The sequence below is a fragment of the Accipiter gentilis genome, chromosome 30 (genome assembly GCF_929443795.1).
Source record: "Accipiter gentilis chromosome 30, bAccGen1.1, whole genome shotgun sequence".
Classification (NCBI taxonomy): Eukaryota; Metazoa; Chordata; class Aves; order Accipitriformes; family Accipitridae; genus Astur; species Astur gentilis.
The window spans coordinates 5497591-5513845 of NC_064909.1; the positions used below are offsets into that span (position 1 = coordinate 5497591).

Below are 16255 nucleotides of genomic sequence, written 5' to 3' on the forward strand. Positions count from 1 at the left end.
CTTGAAAGGCCACCTTTGGTTGTCATTGCTACAGAAACAGAGATCTGATCAGTACCTCTATAGGGATTTGAATTATGGGGTTTTTAACCCATATATTTACTATACTTCACATGTGCAGGCCGGAAGGCAGCACAGGTGCCTCCTCCTGGAAAAAAACCCAAACCACTCCCTCATGTTACCGTCAGGTTCCCACAGAGCATCCAAAATACAGCATTTTTCTGTGCACACCTACTGTAGGCGCAAAGGAGTTTGTGTGGGTAGGTAAAAGCTCAGAAACCAAAATGCTAAGCAAAATACAGAATCAACGAGTTGCCAGGAGCATGAGCAGTGGTGCAACGTGACTGGTATGTGTGCTGTTAGAGGAGTGAGCTAAGGGCCCACATCCAGCCATAAGCCAGTCTTCCTTCATCTTCCTGATTTAGCACCAGGGCTGCTCTTGGTGGCTAGCTTCAGTACAGTTGCATTCCTGAAGACATGGTAATTATGCAAAGGCCTACGATAAAACTTACACGCGAGATTCTCAAAATCAACTTTGCCATAAATTTTCAAAAGGTACAGGAAAATCATTATTCCTGTGGGGAAATAACCACGTAAACTAAAGAGAATTTCTATAAAATAAATACCAACAGGACTTATTCTGATCTCACTCAAGATGTATGCACACTGGTGGGACAGATGCAACTACAAGCCGTATATATTTGTCCATGCTATCGTTAGCCAAGTGCAAGTATGACTAGTAAGGGAAGTGCAGCTAGGGTATGTGAAGCTCAATACGGCTGCAACCTCCAAAACTGTTTCGGTAGCTAACTCTGGGGTACCATATCTACACCGTTGTCTGTTTAATGTTTCCACAAATTTGCATGACCTGCAAGCAAACATCTGCACCTGCACCTGTAAAGCAGGCATGCCCCCGCATATCAGGGAATCAGAAACAATTCTGCTCAGAGTCAGCATTATTACATCATCATTAACACTGATGTCAGAATCAGCCTGATTCTGAATCAGAATCAGCTATTTTGAATTCTAGCGCTAATGAAAGTAGTGAATCAGAGTTAGGATGTATATAAATACCATCAACTAGCCATACAAGTTCTTGTAATCCAAACACAATTCCTGAGTGTGAAGGACAAAAGAATCCACTGATATTGCAAAACAACTCTGAGAAAGGTAAAGATGTGTATATGTGTATCTAAATACACGTACCTATACATAGTAAGGGGGTGAGGAACAATAATTTTTTTCAGGGATTATTGAGGATGTGACTCTAGGACTTAGTGGTCAGACCTGAAAGAAATACTGAAGGCACCAGGAAGTAAGGGCTGATCGCATTTCCATTTAACGAAATGCACTGCTAGGAAATCCAGGGAAGTTTTAGCAACAGAAGTCTGAAAATCTCAGTCTTTATGAAGTTTCCTTAAAAAAAATAAATAGACATAAGTGTAAAAATACCATACCACAAAAAGTCTTTTAAATCACCGGTATCATGTTGAGTCATGATATCATGAAAAAAAATGCAAGCCTTGTTAATCTTTTCCTCTTTGTTCCCTTTCCAATGATGCTAAATTAGTGGACATAAACCACTTTTTTTCTGAAGGCATTTTTTTTCCAGCAAAATAAGAAGTTTTAAAGCTATAATATTTTTGTGTCCTTCTTTTGAGGGAAGATACTGCACTACTAACTAACAGCTGAAACTATTTTGTAAATTTGAAAAATGTGCTTTACTCTGTATTTCTGTCCAAGCCCACTCTTGACATTATTTTGCACTGGCAGGTTTAGTTTCTTGCAATTGAAAATGGGCAACTTAGTTTCAGCAGAAAAGGGTCTGAAACCCACTGTGTCTTGGTTTTGGCTGGGATTGAGCCATTTTCCTTCCCAGTAGCTGGTATAGTGTTGTGTTTTGGATTTAGTGTGAGAACAATGTTGATAACACACTGATGTTTTCAGCTGTTGTTAAGTAGCACTTATCCTAAATTAAGGATTTTTCAGTTTCCCATGCTCTGCCAGTGAGCAGGTGCACAAGGAGTTGGGAGGGGACACAGCTGGGACAGCTGACCCCAACTGACCAAAGGGATATTCCAGACCATATGATGCCATGATCAGTATATAAAGCTGGGGGGAAGAAGGAAGGGGGGGACACACGTTCAGAGTGATGGTGTTTGTCTTCCCAAGTCACCGTTAGGCGGGATGGAGCCCGGCTTTCTGGAGATGGCTGAACACCTGCCTGCCCATGGGAAGTGGTGAATGGGTTCTTTGTTTTGCTTTGCTTGTGTGCGCGGCTTTTGCTTTACCTATTCAACTGTCTTTATCTCAGTCCATGAGTTTTCTCACATTTAGTCTTTCGATTCTCTCCCCTATGCCACCATGGGGGGGAGTGAGTGAGTGGCTGCGTGGTGCTTGGTTGCCGGCTGACACCACGACACTACTGGAAATATAAAACAGTTTGGGAGCTTTTTTTTGGCTACAACGAGAACATTAAAAAATGAAATAGGGTGTGAGTGAAAAACACTACTGCACTGTTCAGCTACTGCTTAGGTTAAACTGATGGTGGCTGAAACTTGCTACCCGCTAATGGCTGCTTTATGGCCTGTATCAAATGAAGGAAAAGTACCCACGTCACAAACCTATTACTATAATTAGCAATCTTGATGGTAGTCCTAGCAAAAAGGACAAGGACTGAATGAGCTATGGAGAATGAACTGTCCTCTCACATGATGAGGTGGCTTTTCTAGGTCAGGGATAAAGCATACTATGAAAATAGTCTGAGAAAATATGTACTGATGCTTTCGTTTCCTAGGCTGTCAACCTTACACCATTCTAAAGCAAGAAATTAATTAAAAAAACCCCAAACAACACACAACACAAACAAAGCATTTTCTTTCTTTTTTTTCCCCCTGATTTATCTTTTCAATTGACAAGCAAGCCAGAAAATGCAATTAGGTCAAGATAAAAAGAATTATAACGGTAACAGAACAAAAAGAGCAACTAAGAAAATAGAGACTTTAAGTACTACCAATGTATTCCCAAATATCTCCTTGTATTTAAAAGAAAAAAATCCACAACAAAATAGCAAATGTTGCAGGGATAGTTACAGCAGCCAAGGCTGCACTTCCCCTCTACAGTAATTCTAATTTATGGAGGATAGCCTGACAAATGTCGACACTCGTTTCCATACACTGGTAAAGTATCTCAGTAATCTACAACAAAAGACCTGATTTTACCAGGTTTTTATTTCTCATGCAAAATTCCTCATTACTATTATTATTCAACTTCTGTTATTCAGTGTTTGTCTTCCTAGTGGGTCTAGGCAGGTAACTTACATGAGAAAAAGCAGGTTAAGACTCTGATTGTTAAAACTTGAAACATTTCCAAGTACCTCTGAAATGTACTTCTGATGAATGGCATACGCTAGAGTAGCTCTCAAGTTAGCAGAAAAGTAGTTGTGCAGATAAAGACAAAAAATCAAAATTAGAAGAAAGGACAAAAGACACAAAAGCCTTATTTGCTTCAAAATGTATTAGTAGGTTTAATAAAGATAAAAAAATTTGTCCTGCTTAGCAGATGAACAGCTACCAAGAACTCCTATCTACCCAGCTCTTCTTTTCATAGTTTAATTTAGGCTTCAATCTTTAAAAAGCATGATCATTGGTAAGTATACAGGTTCAGGTAAAAGATTTTGTCTGGGGGTTTATATGACTTTTTCTATGACATTAACGAAGCAAGTTCATTAACACATTAACAAAAGGCATCATCAGGATGTTTCTCCACACCTTGATCTTTGTTTGAGATTCCTCAGTTTTGCGTAAAGATCAAGAAGACGGTTTTTAATTTAGCAACAGATGCAATGTGTATGCCTATCACTACAGGTCCTCTGGGGGGTCTTGCAAATTTGCCTACTATCATTTCCCCATCTTTCTCGTTATAGTCTCATTAGATTGCTCTTATTTCTCCACCTTCTTTCACCTTCTGCCTTTCTTACCTTCACTGCTTCACTTTGCTTTGTATTCTTATCCATTATCTCATTCCCTACAGTGCATACCTGGCTTGAAGGGACCAAGGTTAAATTTTCAACCACAGGTACCCAACATCAATCATTCTCCCTTTCGTCTCACACTCCTAAGCAGTTTGAATGTGATATTTACAATTGCCGATGGACGTTTCCTTCTAACAATCTCCTTGCAGGTTTTGGCAATTTCCACATCATTTATCTACTCTCGTCAAAGCATACTGATGATTTTTCTCAGATAGGCTCAAAATCTGCACTTTATCCTAATTCTCCTGGACCTTTCTCCTTTCTTCAGCCAAGAAAAATCTTGCTACTCATTAGAATTTTTAACTCCGTTATTTTCTGTTTGGGTTTTTTAAATTGTCTCTTCCATTTTTCAAAGTGCTCTTCTAAAGATTGTCTTCAAACCTTTCCCACATTTCTGGTAATTTCACAATGTCCCACCTCAACCTCTTCTTCCTCTGAAACTTACTTCTGGGCTATCTCATCCATAAAAGCTAAACCCCACTACCCACTTCTTTACTTCACACTGTGTATCCAGACTCACAACTCAGTATTTTCACAGCCTCAGTGAGTGAGAAGCTCATCACCTCTAAAGTATAACAAAACATTGTTGTTACCACCTTTTCTTGATCCCTTTGGACATAGTCATTAATTCCAGTTTGTAACCTAGACTTAGCTTAGACATTCCTCTATATTTGCATACCTCAGCTCTGTCCAGATTTTGCTTATTCCCTCTGCATAGCATCTCTAGGAAGTTTCTTATCTACCCACTCAACTTAAACTCTTGACCATGTCATCATCACTTAAATCTTAACATCACAATACTGTTCTCTCTGCTCTTGGAAAATGCAGTCTTGCCCTATTAATATTTATTCAGTAGGCTGCTGCAAAGATTGTTTTTCTTGCCTACAACCCTGACCTTGTCACCTTTCTCTTTGTACTTTTCCAGGTTGCAAGTCATCTTTTCCAAATGCTTCACAACAGTTCACTTCCCTACTTTTTATCTCTCATTCAATATTGAAATGACAAGTCCCTTCTTTAATCAGCCCTAATGTCAGTCTACCATCTTCCACTTAACTTTTCAAGCAAGCACCTTTACAATTTTTTTCCACTATGTTATCCACGAACATTCACAAACTTACTCCATCATCCTTGAAACTCTCCTTTAAAATAGTGCCTATAAAAACTGAAAAAAGGCTAGGCTGCTCTTGTGCCTCCAAATCTGTCTGTCATGCTGACTACACTTACCTTCGTTAACCTTCCTCACCATATCTATCTTTGGTCTTAGACCATAGATTCTCTAACACAAACTGCCTTTTTGCTCTGTGTTTATACAATGCCTGGTACAACAATTCATAATGAAACCTCATCACATTAATGTGGCAATACAAAAGAAGAAAAAACACCAAAACCAACTATGGGTCCCTTCTAACTTGAGATATTCTATGAGTCTATCTAGGCTTTCCTGTCTAAAAGTTCCTTTTTAAAAGTATATGATGAAGTTACATGCTTCCCTTATTCAGAGAACGTATTTTATTTCTCTTATTCTGTACAACATATTTTGCTAAAATTCAGATGGGCACATTAAAGTTTTGTCTTCAAAAATAACAGTCCTAACGCTTAAACATTTGCTGCATATGAAAAGCTACTAAATTTCTGGGACATAATAAATACACTACATGTAAATACAACTGTTGCAGAATAAAGTTTTCCATTTTTTAGACACACCACAACCCAGCGTTCAGCACAAGTGTGGCTATTTTTTTAAAAAGAAGTGAGAATACCTTGTATAAAAATGTTATTACTAAAAAAACACCACTGGTGTTTGTGAATTTGCTTTTTCGCATCCTTCCTCTACATCAATACAGTTTAAATCAGTCTTTCCGAGACTGACTACTGTTTTTAGCAAAGTTCATGTAGTATCTTATGCACAAAACGGATGGTTCTCACATCAGACTGATATGGTATAAAAAAATACATCACTTCAAAATGCGAGACAGAGTAAGCACATGTGGCACAACCATACTGGTGGGATCAGTAAATGAAAACTTTGTTAAAGTTAGTTTTGTGTAAAAATATGAAGGAAAAGAAGACAGTTTCTTGCTCTATGGAAAATAGTCTATCCATAAATATGGGGAGGATAATCAAGAGAACAAGAAGAAAAAACAAAGAATGTGAAGTGAACCAGGCAGATCCAGAAGGACTGAATGGGAGGAAAAATTAAAAACAGAAGAGAAGATGTAATTCACAGGTGCTTAAATTCTGAGGGCAGATGGGACCACAATAAACATTCAAGATTTCAAATTTCTGTATCAAGCCCATATATCTCAGGAAATTAATACACATGTTTCAGAAAGATATCCAACTTGATTTAAACACATTCATTGCTTAAGAAACTACCACTTCCCATGGAAAGATGTTCTAATGTATTAACATTCTGTCAAATCTCATTTTTTTTCTAGACTGAATTTGTCTAGCTTCAATTTCTACATCTTATTAGGTACTTGTAAGCTAGATTAAAGAGTGATCTTCTATTAAAGATTTTTTTTCCCCACATGAGACTTTGAGATCAAAATCAATTAATTTCTTAACAATCAAGTCATTTCTTTGACAAGTTAAGTAAACAGAGCTCTTTAATTCTCTCATTTCCAGACCCTAATTCACTCTTCTGCCTCCTTCCTGAACCCCATTCATTTTCAGTATCCTTGGTTAACATTTGAATAACTAAATATTAATTGAATATTAATGAAATAAACAAAGATAACATTGTAAGCTTCATTTTGTCACAATTTAAAGTTTGTCCCAGCTTTCCTATGTCTGTGGCAAAGATCAGCTGAGAGTGCCTGTGAAGGAGAGAGCCTACTGAAAGTGTGTAAAAATATACTTGATGACTGCCTATTAAGTCAGAACCAAGGTAGACAAGGAAGGGTAGACAAAGTTACAATGGTACCAACATGAACCAGTGAACAATGTAAAAGTTGGCTAAGAAGATGGATACACAAAAAGACCATAGGAATAAACCAAACAATCTTCGACTCTAACATCTCATGGACGTTTTCCTTTAAAACCCTGGGAAGAAAGATGTAAGTTTTCTCACATCAGTGGTCTCCAAGAGTCTTTCTGTCCAGTCCAAGAGAGTACAAGAGGAATAGTTTTACCAAAAGCATGTTTTTTAACCTAAGAGGAGACCATCATAAAATAGCCAAGGATTTGAGCAAGAATTATTTAAAATAATGCAATGCTATACTTCTAGCTAGCACCTAGCTTTTCTCCCTCTTCTTCCAAACACCTAGAAATTTCTCTACAAAGCTTGCTAAATTTAAATTTTGTCTCTTTGTATATTTTTGTCTGGTCACATAAAGAAGATAGACAAAACTGCAATGCAATTTAAAATAAATTGCAACTTTATTAGATCAACACAATGGGATGAAATACACAAATAGGAGAGGCTTGGAAGCTGGTGAATGTCAGCTGCTATGGCCAAATGGTAAAGAAGGTTATTAGAAAGAAGATGTCATTCCTCCAAAAGTTGAAGTCACACCCAAATGAAGAAAGGATCACAAACTTGTAAAATTAAATATAATAATAGAATTAGGCAGGCCAAAAATGAGTGTACTCTTTCTTTTGTTCTAAATCTTCCTGCCAGCTAATAATCAGGATATAGAATGAGCACTCACAGAGGATAACATTTCAGAGAGGTGAAATTAATATTCTTTGCATTGGTGTTTACTGTAGAAGAAACTGAAGACAATTTCACCACAGAAGCCTTTTTTGATATGTCTTCTGTAAAAGGAAGTCCTGCTTTATAAACCTTGAGCTCTTCAAAGGTGTCAATGAGTATTCAGATAAGGGTGATCTGGGTAGTGCAGGCTGCTTCTGATTCCAGAAGTTTATTGGCAAAGACTCACGAACAACATTTAAGGAAAGTAGACAGCCACTGGAGAAGAGTCCTGGCATGGCTAAATAACAGAACAAAAGACAGGGAACAGGGTAGTAATAAATGGTCTGCTCTCACAATGGAGGGAGATAATCAGTGGAGTTCTCCTGGGACCTGTTCTATTCACCATGTTTACAAGAGATAAGCAGTGAGGTGGCAAAGTTTGCTGATGTTAAGAAGTTATTCAAGATAGTGAGGAAAAGAGCAGACTGTGAAGAATTTCAGAAGGATGAAACAGAGTAATTGGACAATAAAATGACAGACAAAATTCAGTGCAATCAAAGCAAAGTGCACAACAGGAAAAATAATTCTGGCGTCATAAAGAAAATGAAGGTCTCCAAACTGACCGTCATTGCAAAGCTCCTGATGTTGTGACAGACCGTGTCATGAAAATATTAGCTCGGTGCTCAACTGCAGTCAAAAAAGCAAATCACTGTTAGGCATTTTTAGAAGAGGAACAGAAAGCATAATTATTCCATTACATACATCTATCATTTATGCACACTTTGAATGAAGTACTGATCACCTTCATCTGAAAATGAGTAGATTGAAGCTGGAAAAGATATAGAGCAGGGCAAGTATGATCAGATGCATGGAATGGTTTCCACCTGAGTTTTTGCTGACAGAGCGCTACAGATTCACAATGGGCATGAACAGACAGACTGTTCATTGTTTCTTCCCACACATACATAAAGTGATCAAATTAAGAGACCAGGAACCAGGAGCCTTTTCTTTCTAACCAAAGAGCAGGAAATGTTCCTTTTGGCAGCTTCGTCCTTGCCAATAAATGCTGTCATGCAAGACTGTTACATGAAGAGACTGAAAAAGTAGTTGGAAGAAACAGATTCCTTCAGGGTTGCTAAGCTGACAAACACAAGTTCAGTAAGTATGTTTTCAGAAAGTTTGAATTTAGCTACACTCAGGTCATTTTGATGAATGAAAACAGAGAGAGTGTCTTTATTAAGGCTGTTCTATGTTGATAGAACCTGTTACATGACCAGCTGAAATCAGGAAGGTTAGAAAGTTGGCATATTTGAAGAACATTGCAGTAAGGTAAAATATTGACATGTTGGTAGTTACAGAGAAAGAGATAATTGGTGTAAGAATGGAATCAGGACAATATAGTTTAGTGCTCTGTCACTGAGACCTCACCCACTATTATACTGGATGCCATTTAGTCTTTTTTCTTTAGACTTTTCTTTTTAGGTTTAATTCTGGAAGCTTGTAAATTCATTACATTTGTAAGGAACACTAAAATCTCGGGTAAGATTATAATCTATCTGTTAACCTTTAAGAAGAAGGAATTGTCACTTTTGGTCACATGGTCATACATTCTTGATGTAGGTTCTAATGTTAACTATAGAATGAGCAAAGATTATATGATACATTATTACTAATCAAATCAAAGGGTGCGTCATGCCACAAGCATTTCTCTCATTGACTTGATGTTATATGTACTTACTTACACTCTTCTGTAGAATGTAATCTCTCTCAGGCAACTCTTAGCAAAATAATAGACTTGTCCACAGCTAAAACTCACAGGTCTCATATCAGCCATAAGTATACAAATTTTATTCTTAACAGATTTGGTTTTCTCAGACAAGTGAATCTGATGGAAGAACAAATTTCCTGGTAGGTAAGAGAGACGGAGTCTGTTAACCTTTAGAATATACTGCAAGTCATCTTCTTCGATAAAGCTTTTCCATCATGACATTTGTAATAACAACAACCTTTCAAAATTCTACTACCCAAACCTGTGCTTCAGGAAGATTTCCACATTAAAATAAAGAGGAGAAAAAGAGCAGAGATTCCTTGACTTTGTTATTGCTAATTTAATCATTGGTGGACATGTTCAAAACAATGATATAATGCATGTCAAACTAATAAGAGTTGGTGGTACAAAGACTGCTATCAGGATAACTCATATGCTAAGTTATGGGGTAAACAGCATGATTCATGGATAACTTTTGAACTGTGGAAAAAAAAATCCTGAAACCCATATATGGTATTAATAATTCATCTTACTATGGCAAGTCATTATTAGTAATTCAGTGTTATTACTGTACCTATTTCTAGTAAGTGTAAATAAAAATTCTGAACATACTCATGGAAGCTAAAAATAAAATAGAATTGTATTCCACTGCTGAAGTAAACTGTTTACTAAATATCTATTATTACATTATAACACATAATATGACAAACTGCCAGTTTGGCTTACATTACTGTACTTTTAAACAATAATCAAGAGTTGGCAGAGAGCTAGATAAGTGCTCATTTAATGCATTTTGTATAAATCTAAATAAATAAATGTATGGCAGGTTGTCCTAATCTAACTTCTCTTGGCTGATACTGGATTGTTCCTTTTTGTGCTGTATATTTTTTGGCATATTTTCCAAGACTAGACTTAAATGTCTGGAAAAGTCACAAACTGACTCTCATACTGATAATTTCTGCTCCATGTGCAAGGAAAACGGTACAAGATCCCAACGTGAGATGAAGGTGCAGTGAGAAGGGTCTATTCTGAATTATCTTTTATATGGAAAGAATCTTGTAACTTTGCACTGGACACTGTGCAAAGTTGCAAGACTGAACACTGTTTAAATAATAGGTTCGAGTGAGGAACATGCCTTCTCCAGATTAAACTAATGTTGCAGTAAGTCACTTAAATATATCACTATATTAATTTGCCTGCAAGCTCTGATCAACATAAAACAAGTCACCTAACATCACTTTGCATGCCAGTGTTGCATTCTTCCCTACAAAACACAGCATTTGCTTGTGGTTTTTTTCCCCCATTATCATTGGGGGATAGGAAATAGGGTTCAGTTATAGGAAAAGTGAATCAGGGTTTCGGTAATATTTCAGATTTTACATCAGCCTTTTAGTTTCTTCAAGGCCTCGAGGAGTGATAAAATAACTTTGTTACTGCCTTCATCGCATGTCATTACTGAATCTGAAAGACTAATTCATCCATTAGCATTTCTCAAATAACTAACCATTGCAAAACCTTAGTTTTGACAGGAGAAATCAACTATTAATGTGTATAAGATAGAGAAATGCAAGATGATCATTATTTTGGGGATTAGAGAGTGATTTGAATACTTATTTTATAAAACTTTACACTGTTAGAACAAATCTGCAGAAGCCTTAAGAACATAGAACTAAAAAATCAAATTATGTGTATATTATAATAAGCCTTATGTTTTGATATAGTACTTCACTTTATTTTGTAATTTAATTATTTTTTTAATGCAAATAAGGCCCCAGATGCTATTGCTCTCAAGAAGTTAAACACTTGACATTTTTACTCCTTAAAATGCAACATTTTATGACGTCTAGATATGTTTATTAATTAGTGATTATTAACACCCAGTAAACAACATCATGTCTTGTAAAAACACAATCTTTCTTCACAGCGTGAGGCTGAAATCTATTATTCACTGATTCTATATGCTGAAATACACTCAAATGATCACAAATGACCTTAAGCATTAGATAAATGTAAATGAGGACAGGGTAGAAAATGTGCTTTTGATTGATATCTAAAAGACCAGGTTTGAAGTCTTGACAAGGGATGAAATCTGAAATCTCATACAAAGTAGACAGCAGTTGGAAATCTACAAAACCTCAGCTTCTGGATGGACGTACCACACAGCCTCTCCTCAGCAGGGATGAGTGTCTGAGGCTGCTCACAAGAAGTGTTCGGCACATGGAACCTGAAAGACCATTCCTGGAGCCAGTGTGGCCTTTGTCTACTTGGCAGGCACTTATTAGGATGCAGAGATATATCTCTAAGTTATATGCATGTACACCCTAATGAAGGCAGAATTTTTCTAACCCTAAGTGCTCACTTAAAAGAACTTCTCTACACAGAATGGCTACATAAGCATAGGGATAAATGATGTGAATGATAGCCATTAAAATTGTATGGGTTTAACCCTCTATGTTAATAAGCTTATTCTGCTGTAACAGCTTGCCTTTCTCAGCCCTTTTTCAGCTTTACTTTTGTCACTTTGAGAAGGACTGAAAGCCCTTCTGGAATGAGAATCATCAAAAAAAGAGAAGATTTAGACACACAAATAAGAGTGCGCTATTTGCTCTTAGGTAGCCATCTCTAAGCACATTCTAATTCTTAACTCTACACCACGAATATGAAGTACTTTACAACTTAATTTTAAAATACTACAAGAGATAAACACACTTCAAATTTTCAGCTGCTTCCAGTCCCTACTGTACCTGGAGATGCCTCAGTGAAATAGATAGTTAAACAGCTAACCTTAGTGGCAACACCTATTACAGGGTGGGTCAGGAAGGGCTCTGGAGATGATCTGAAACCAAATTCCCTGAACCTCTACAACGCTCACCCTCCAGAGCATGCCGTCCCGGCTAACGTTTTTTTAAATACTCCCAGATTTCTGTCTTGCATCACTTACCTACTTATGTTGTATATATGTCTATGTCAGCATCAGTAGTATAGGTCACACTTTCACACTTTTGCAGACAATTTGCATTTACATTGAATATACAATTATGTGCAAGAATCAGTAAAACAGTTTAGTAGCATCTTACCAGCTTGACACTTTCTGAGCCTTAAATACTCCTGCATTTTGGTTTCTTGTGATGATCTCACTTACATCTGTAGCATATTTGTTAAGAATTATCTACAAAACCAGAGCAGTAATAAAAATAATAAAAAATACTTTTTTTCCAATGTTAATACCTACCTTCATAATGTCTTTTATCTGTTTGGTCTTCTTTAATCTGTGCTAAGTGTGAGTCTTTTTTCAGAAGCATAAATTTTACACTGCTACTCCAGCACATCAGCCATATATCTATGCAGCAACTTGCTCTTTTTGCCTACCTCTATTTTACTGTTTCATTTATGGAATTGCTAGCCCTGTAGCTATGGAGGGAACTGAAAAAGACTTCCCATACCTTATATACATTTAAAGGCAACTATTGCTTACAAATATAAGAATTACAACCATGGTGAACAGAAATTTTTAGCACGGTCGCTTAATGTCCAGTTTAGTTTATGCTGCTGTCAACTCTACCAGATCACAGTGCTGAGATTTTGGAGGCTTAAGGGTTTTGAGAACCTGCCCTGTCACAAGACACATACATTTGATCCTGGCTCTGTCTGGGTCAAATCCAACACATAATGGGAGCACCTTAGCCTATAGGCAAAGGAGTTCCTAGTCCATTTGCTTTCTTGAGAATGGTTTGGAACCACCATAAAAGATACATAGTGCAAAGCAATAAGTGCCTTTTCTAAAAGATACATAGTGCAAAGCAATAAAGGCCTTTTCTTCCCCATAGGCACTGCAACAGTGCCTCAGCCTCACATCTCAATGCCGCAGCCTCATGTCTCAGCTTCTTTCAGTGCAGAAGATCAGGTCACAAATTTGGGTAGCCATTCAGGCAGGGCAAAGCAAGGGCTGTCAATGAAAAGTTTCAAGGGAAGCTGTGCCCAGTCATCTATGCCTAGAGAAGTAACCTTCATAATCAATCATTAGTGAGAGGCCATTGGAAGGAAAAGGTGTAGGAAGTGACTGAAAACTATGAGAATACCAAATGTCACCCAGTGTGAATCCATATGTATTTGAACGATTCACTCTGACATACAAAAATTATCTTAACTGGACATTTTTAGTAAAGATGTCAATGATCCCTCTTTCTTATTTAAGGTACAGGAAATCTAATGCTAATTAGGGGGATGTTTCTAGGTGCACAAAATATGTTGAATGCTTTGCAAGCGCTCTTGTAAGAAAATTGAACACTAGTGTCAGGCTGATTTAAAGTATCACTGACATATCTTTTTATTTACTCTGCTAAAATAATGTAATTGGCCTTCCTAACACAGTTGGCTATTTAAGAAAAGTTATTTTAAGAAAGCCTCTATCCAAACGATGTAAAAGAAAAGACAACTGATATTTTGTTGAAGCCAAAAACTAGAAATGGAATGACGGAAAACTGGTTTAAACAAATCTATGTAGTTTGGACGTGCCTTTTAAATCTTTTCCACAATATGCAAGGAGAAGTAGTAATGAATCGTCTACCTGTGAAGTAAAAGCAGCATAAATAATTCCATGAGTAAAGCATGCTATTTTAAAATACAGGCAGAAGTAACATTGTTGATAAATTAGCTAGACTGCACTTAAATTATATAACAGAGCAAAACTATTAATTATTGTTGTAAACATGCTAACCCTAGCTTTTAAAAATCATTTATGAGCCCCTGTCTTCAGGCATTCATGCTGAACATGACCTTTCTAACCTAAATTTCCCAGTATTGTTGAAAGATCCATACGCTATATTTTAATGGCCATTATAGTGCACTGCAGCAATGTTTTGTATTATTGATGCTTTCAGACAGTAGTTCAAGTCACTAGTGCATGGTGTGAAACAGAGCTAAGGCAGAAGGTACACAGCCTCTCTGAAACAGGAGACAATTTTTACTAAAAATGAACCTCATCCTTGGATTTGGACATGTAGAACCAAGTATAGATGCTTCCAGTGTCCTGGGGAAATAGAATTTCATGTTCATGACTATGTCATAGATATTACCTAAGCTGGAAAATTTGTATCTGAATGCATATCACCCAAAATTACAAAGGGGTGTGAATCTGATAACTTTGCCTATGTATATCTTTATTATCACTTAAAATAGCTATGTTTTTCTTTTGAATAGTTTCTTTATTTAAATTATCCTGAAAGAACTTAGATAAAACACACTAAACCAACAATGAAGTTTTGAATGAAGCTGCAAAAGCAATAACATCTGTCTTTATTTTATTGATTTTGCCATATAAATAATCTTGTAATCAATTAAAATCTGCCCACGATAAGCAAAAGGAGTGAGTTAGAGTGAAGTCTTTTAAATGGACTAGTAACTCAAATCACAATATCCTTTTAAAAACTGCCATAAACCTCACGCACAAGACCAATGATTAATATAAAATATAGCTATATATGTCACTGTGGAATGCTTAAAATGACAACAATGATTTGAAATTAACATATTCATAAGTTGTTTTAACTTGTAACATTTCACTAACATATCCTAATATAGATATTGAAAACATACATAGTGAATACTTCATGTAGCAGTATGAAATGGAAAATAATATGAAGAATGTCAAAAATTAAAAGAAAAATCAAATCCTCAAAAGCTTGAGAGCTCACAAAGCAAAGCTGTTAGTTACGCTCACTGAATAGCGATAACAACAACAAAACCAACAACAATTATGATGATGATGATAATACAAAGGCAGATTCTCAGATGCAATGCACTATTGCCAGGTCGATTTTCAATTACATTTCACTGATGTATTCATTTGTTTCTTAATGTGCTCATCTTGCCCATTAAGAATAATTAGCAGGCTTGCTTGGTGATTTCCTGGCTTCTGACAGTGATTTTTTTTCTTTTTTGTTGACAACCACTTTTACTTTTGGGAAAGTAATTTTTGGATATTATAGTATGACTGGCATGTAATTTAAGCTTCCTAAGAAATTTAAAGGGAAGATGTAAACAGTAATTTTTAAACAAGATTATTTTAATCCATAATACCTACATAAAAAGCATAATACTAGGCATTAACTGTTCCTGAAGAGCAGAATCTAGGAAAGAAAACAGTATTTTATCCCACATTAACTTCATATAGTATGCTAAACAATTAAAAAATACGATCAGCAATAATAAAAATTAGCAGTAATACATCATTTGTAGTCTGTGGCACTTGGGGCCAAAAACTATTTCCAATTACACCAAAAATTCTTACTGATTTCAGAAAGGCTGGTGTGGCTGAAACAGATCTAAATTTAGCCTAAACTTCTGTTACAGCTAGTCACTACAGAAAAGAATGAAAAAGAAAATTACCATAAGACAGATCATAAAATTACTACTGAAGTCCATAAAACACATAAAAAGCAACATAAATTTTATTATGTGCACTTTTAAGAATCCATTCCACCTACACTGTAAAGTTCTTAGTCTGCTGCACTTTGGCACCCTGCTAATATTAAGCCCATTGTAAAATCCAACACAATAAAAGCACTTTGAATGCTGTGCCTTCAGAGCACCAAATGTTAAAAAAGAAAAATAAATTCCTGTTAGAGCCTTCCACCAATCGCTTCTCTGAAAGGGATTCACTGAGTGAATACAGATGAAGACTTCTTGTAAGACTTCTGGAAATAAAAGATATTTTTAAAACATACAGTGAAAAACTAAGGTGTGCTAATTAGATGATGACATTAACTATCTTTTTTCAGGAGTAAAAGCACTTTAATTTGTTAATTCCAAAGACTGAGTG

General features: G+C 36.3%; 1 protein-coding gene across 1 annotated transcript in view; it reads right to left on the reverse strand.

The window, feature by feature from the left end:
* The window catches only part of CAMKMT (calmodulin-lysine N-methyltransferase), a 225372-nt gene that overhangs the window by 22364 nt on the left and 186753 nt on the right, over positions 1-16255 (reverse strand). Inside the window, exon 7 of the mRNA XM_049833977.1 lies at positions 12513-12579. Coding sequence (XP_049689934.1) covers positions 12513-12579 — 67 coding nt within the window. The remainder of the gene's footprint in view (positions 1-12512; positions 12580-16255) is intronic.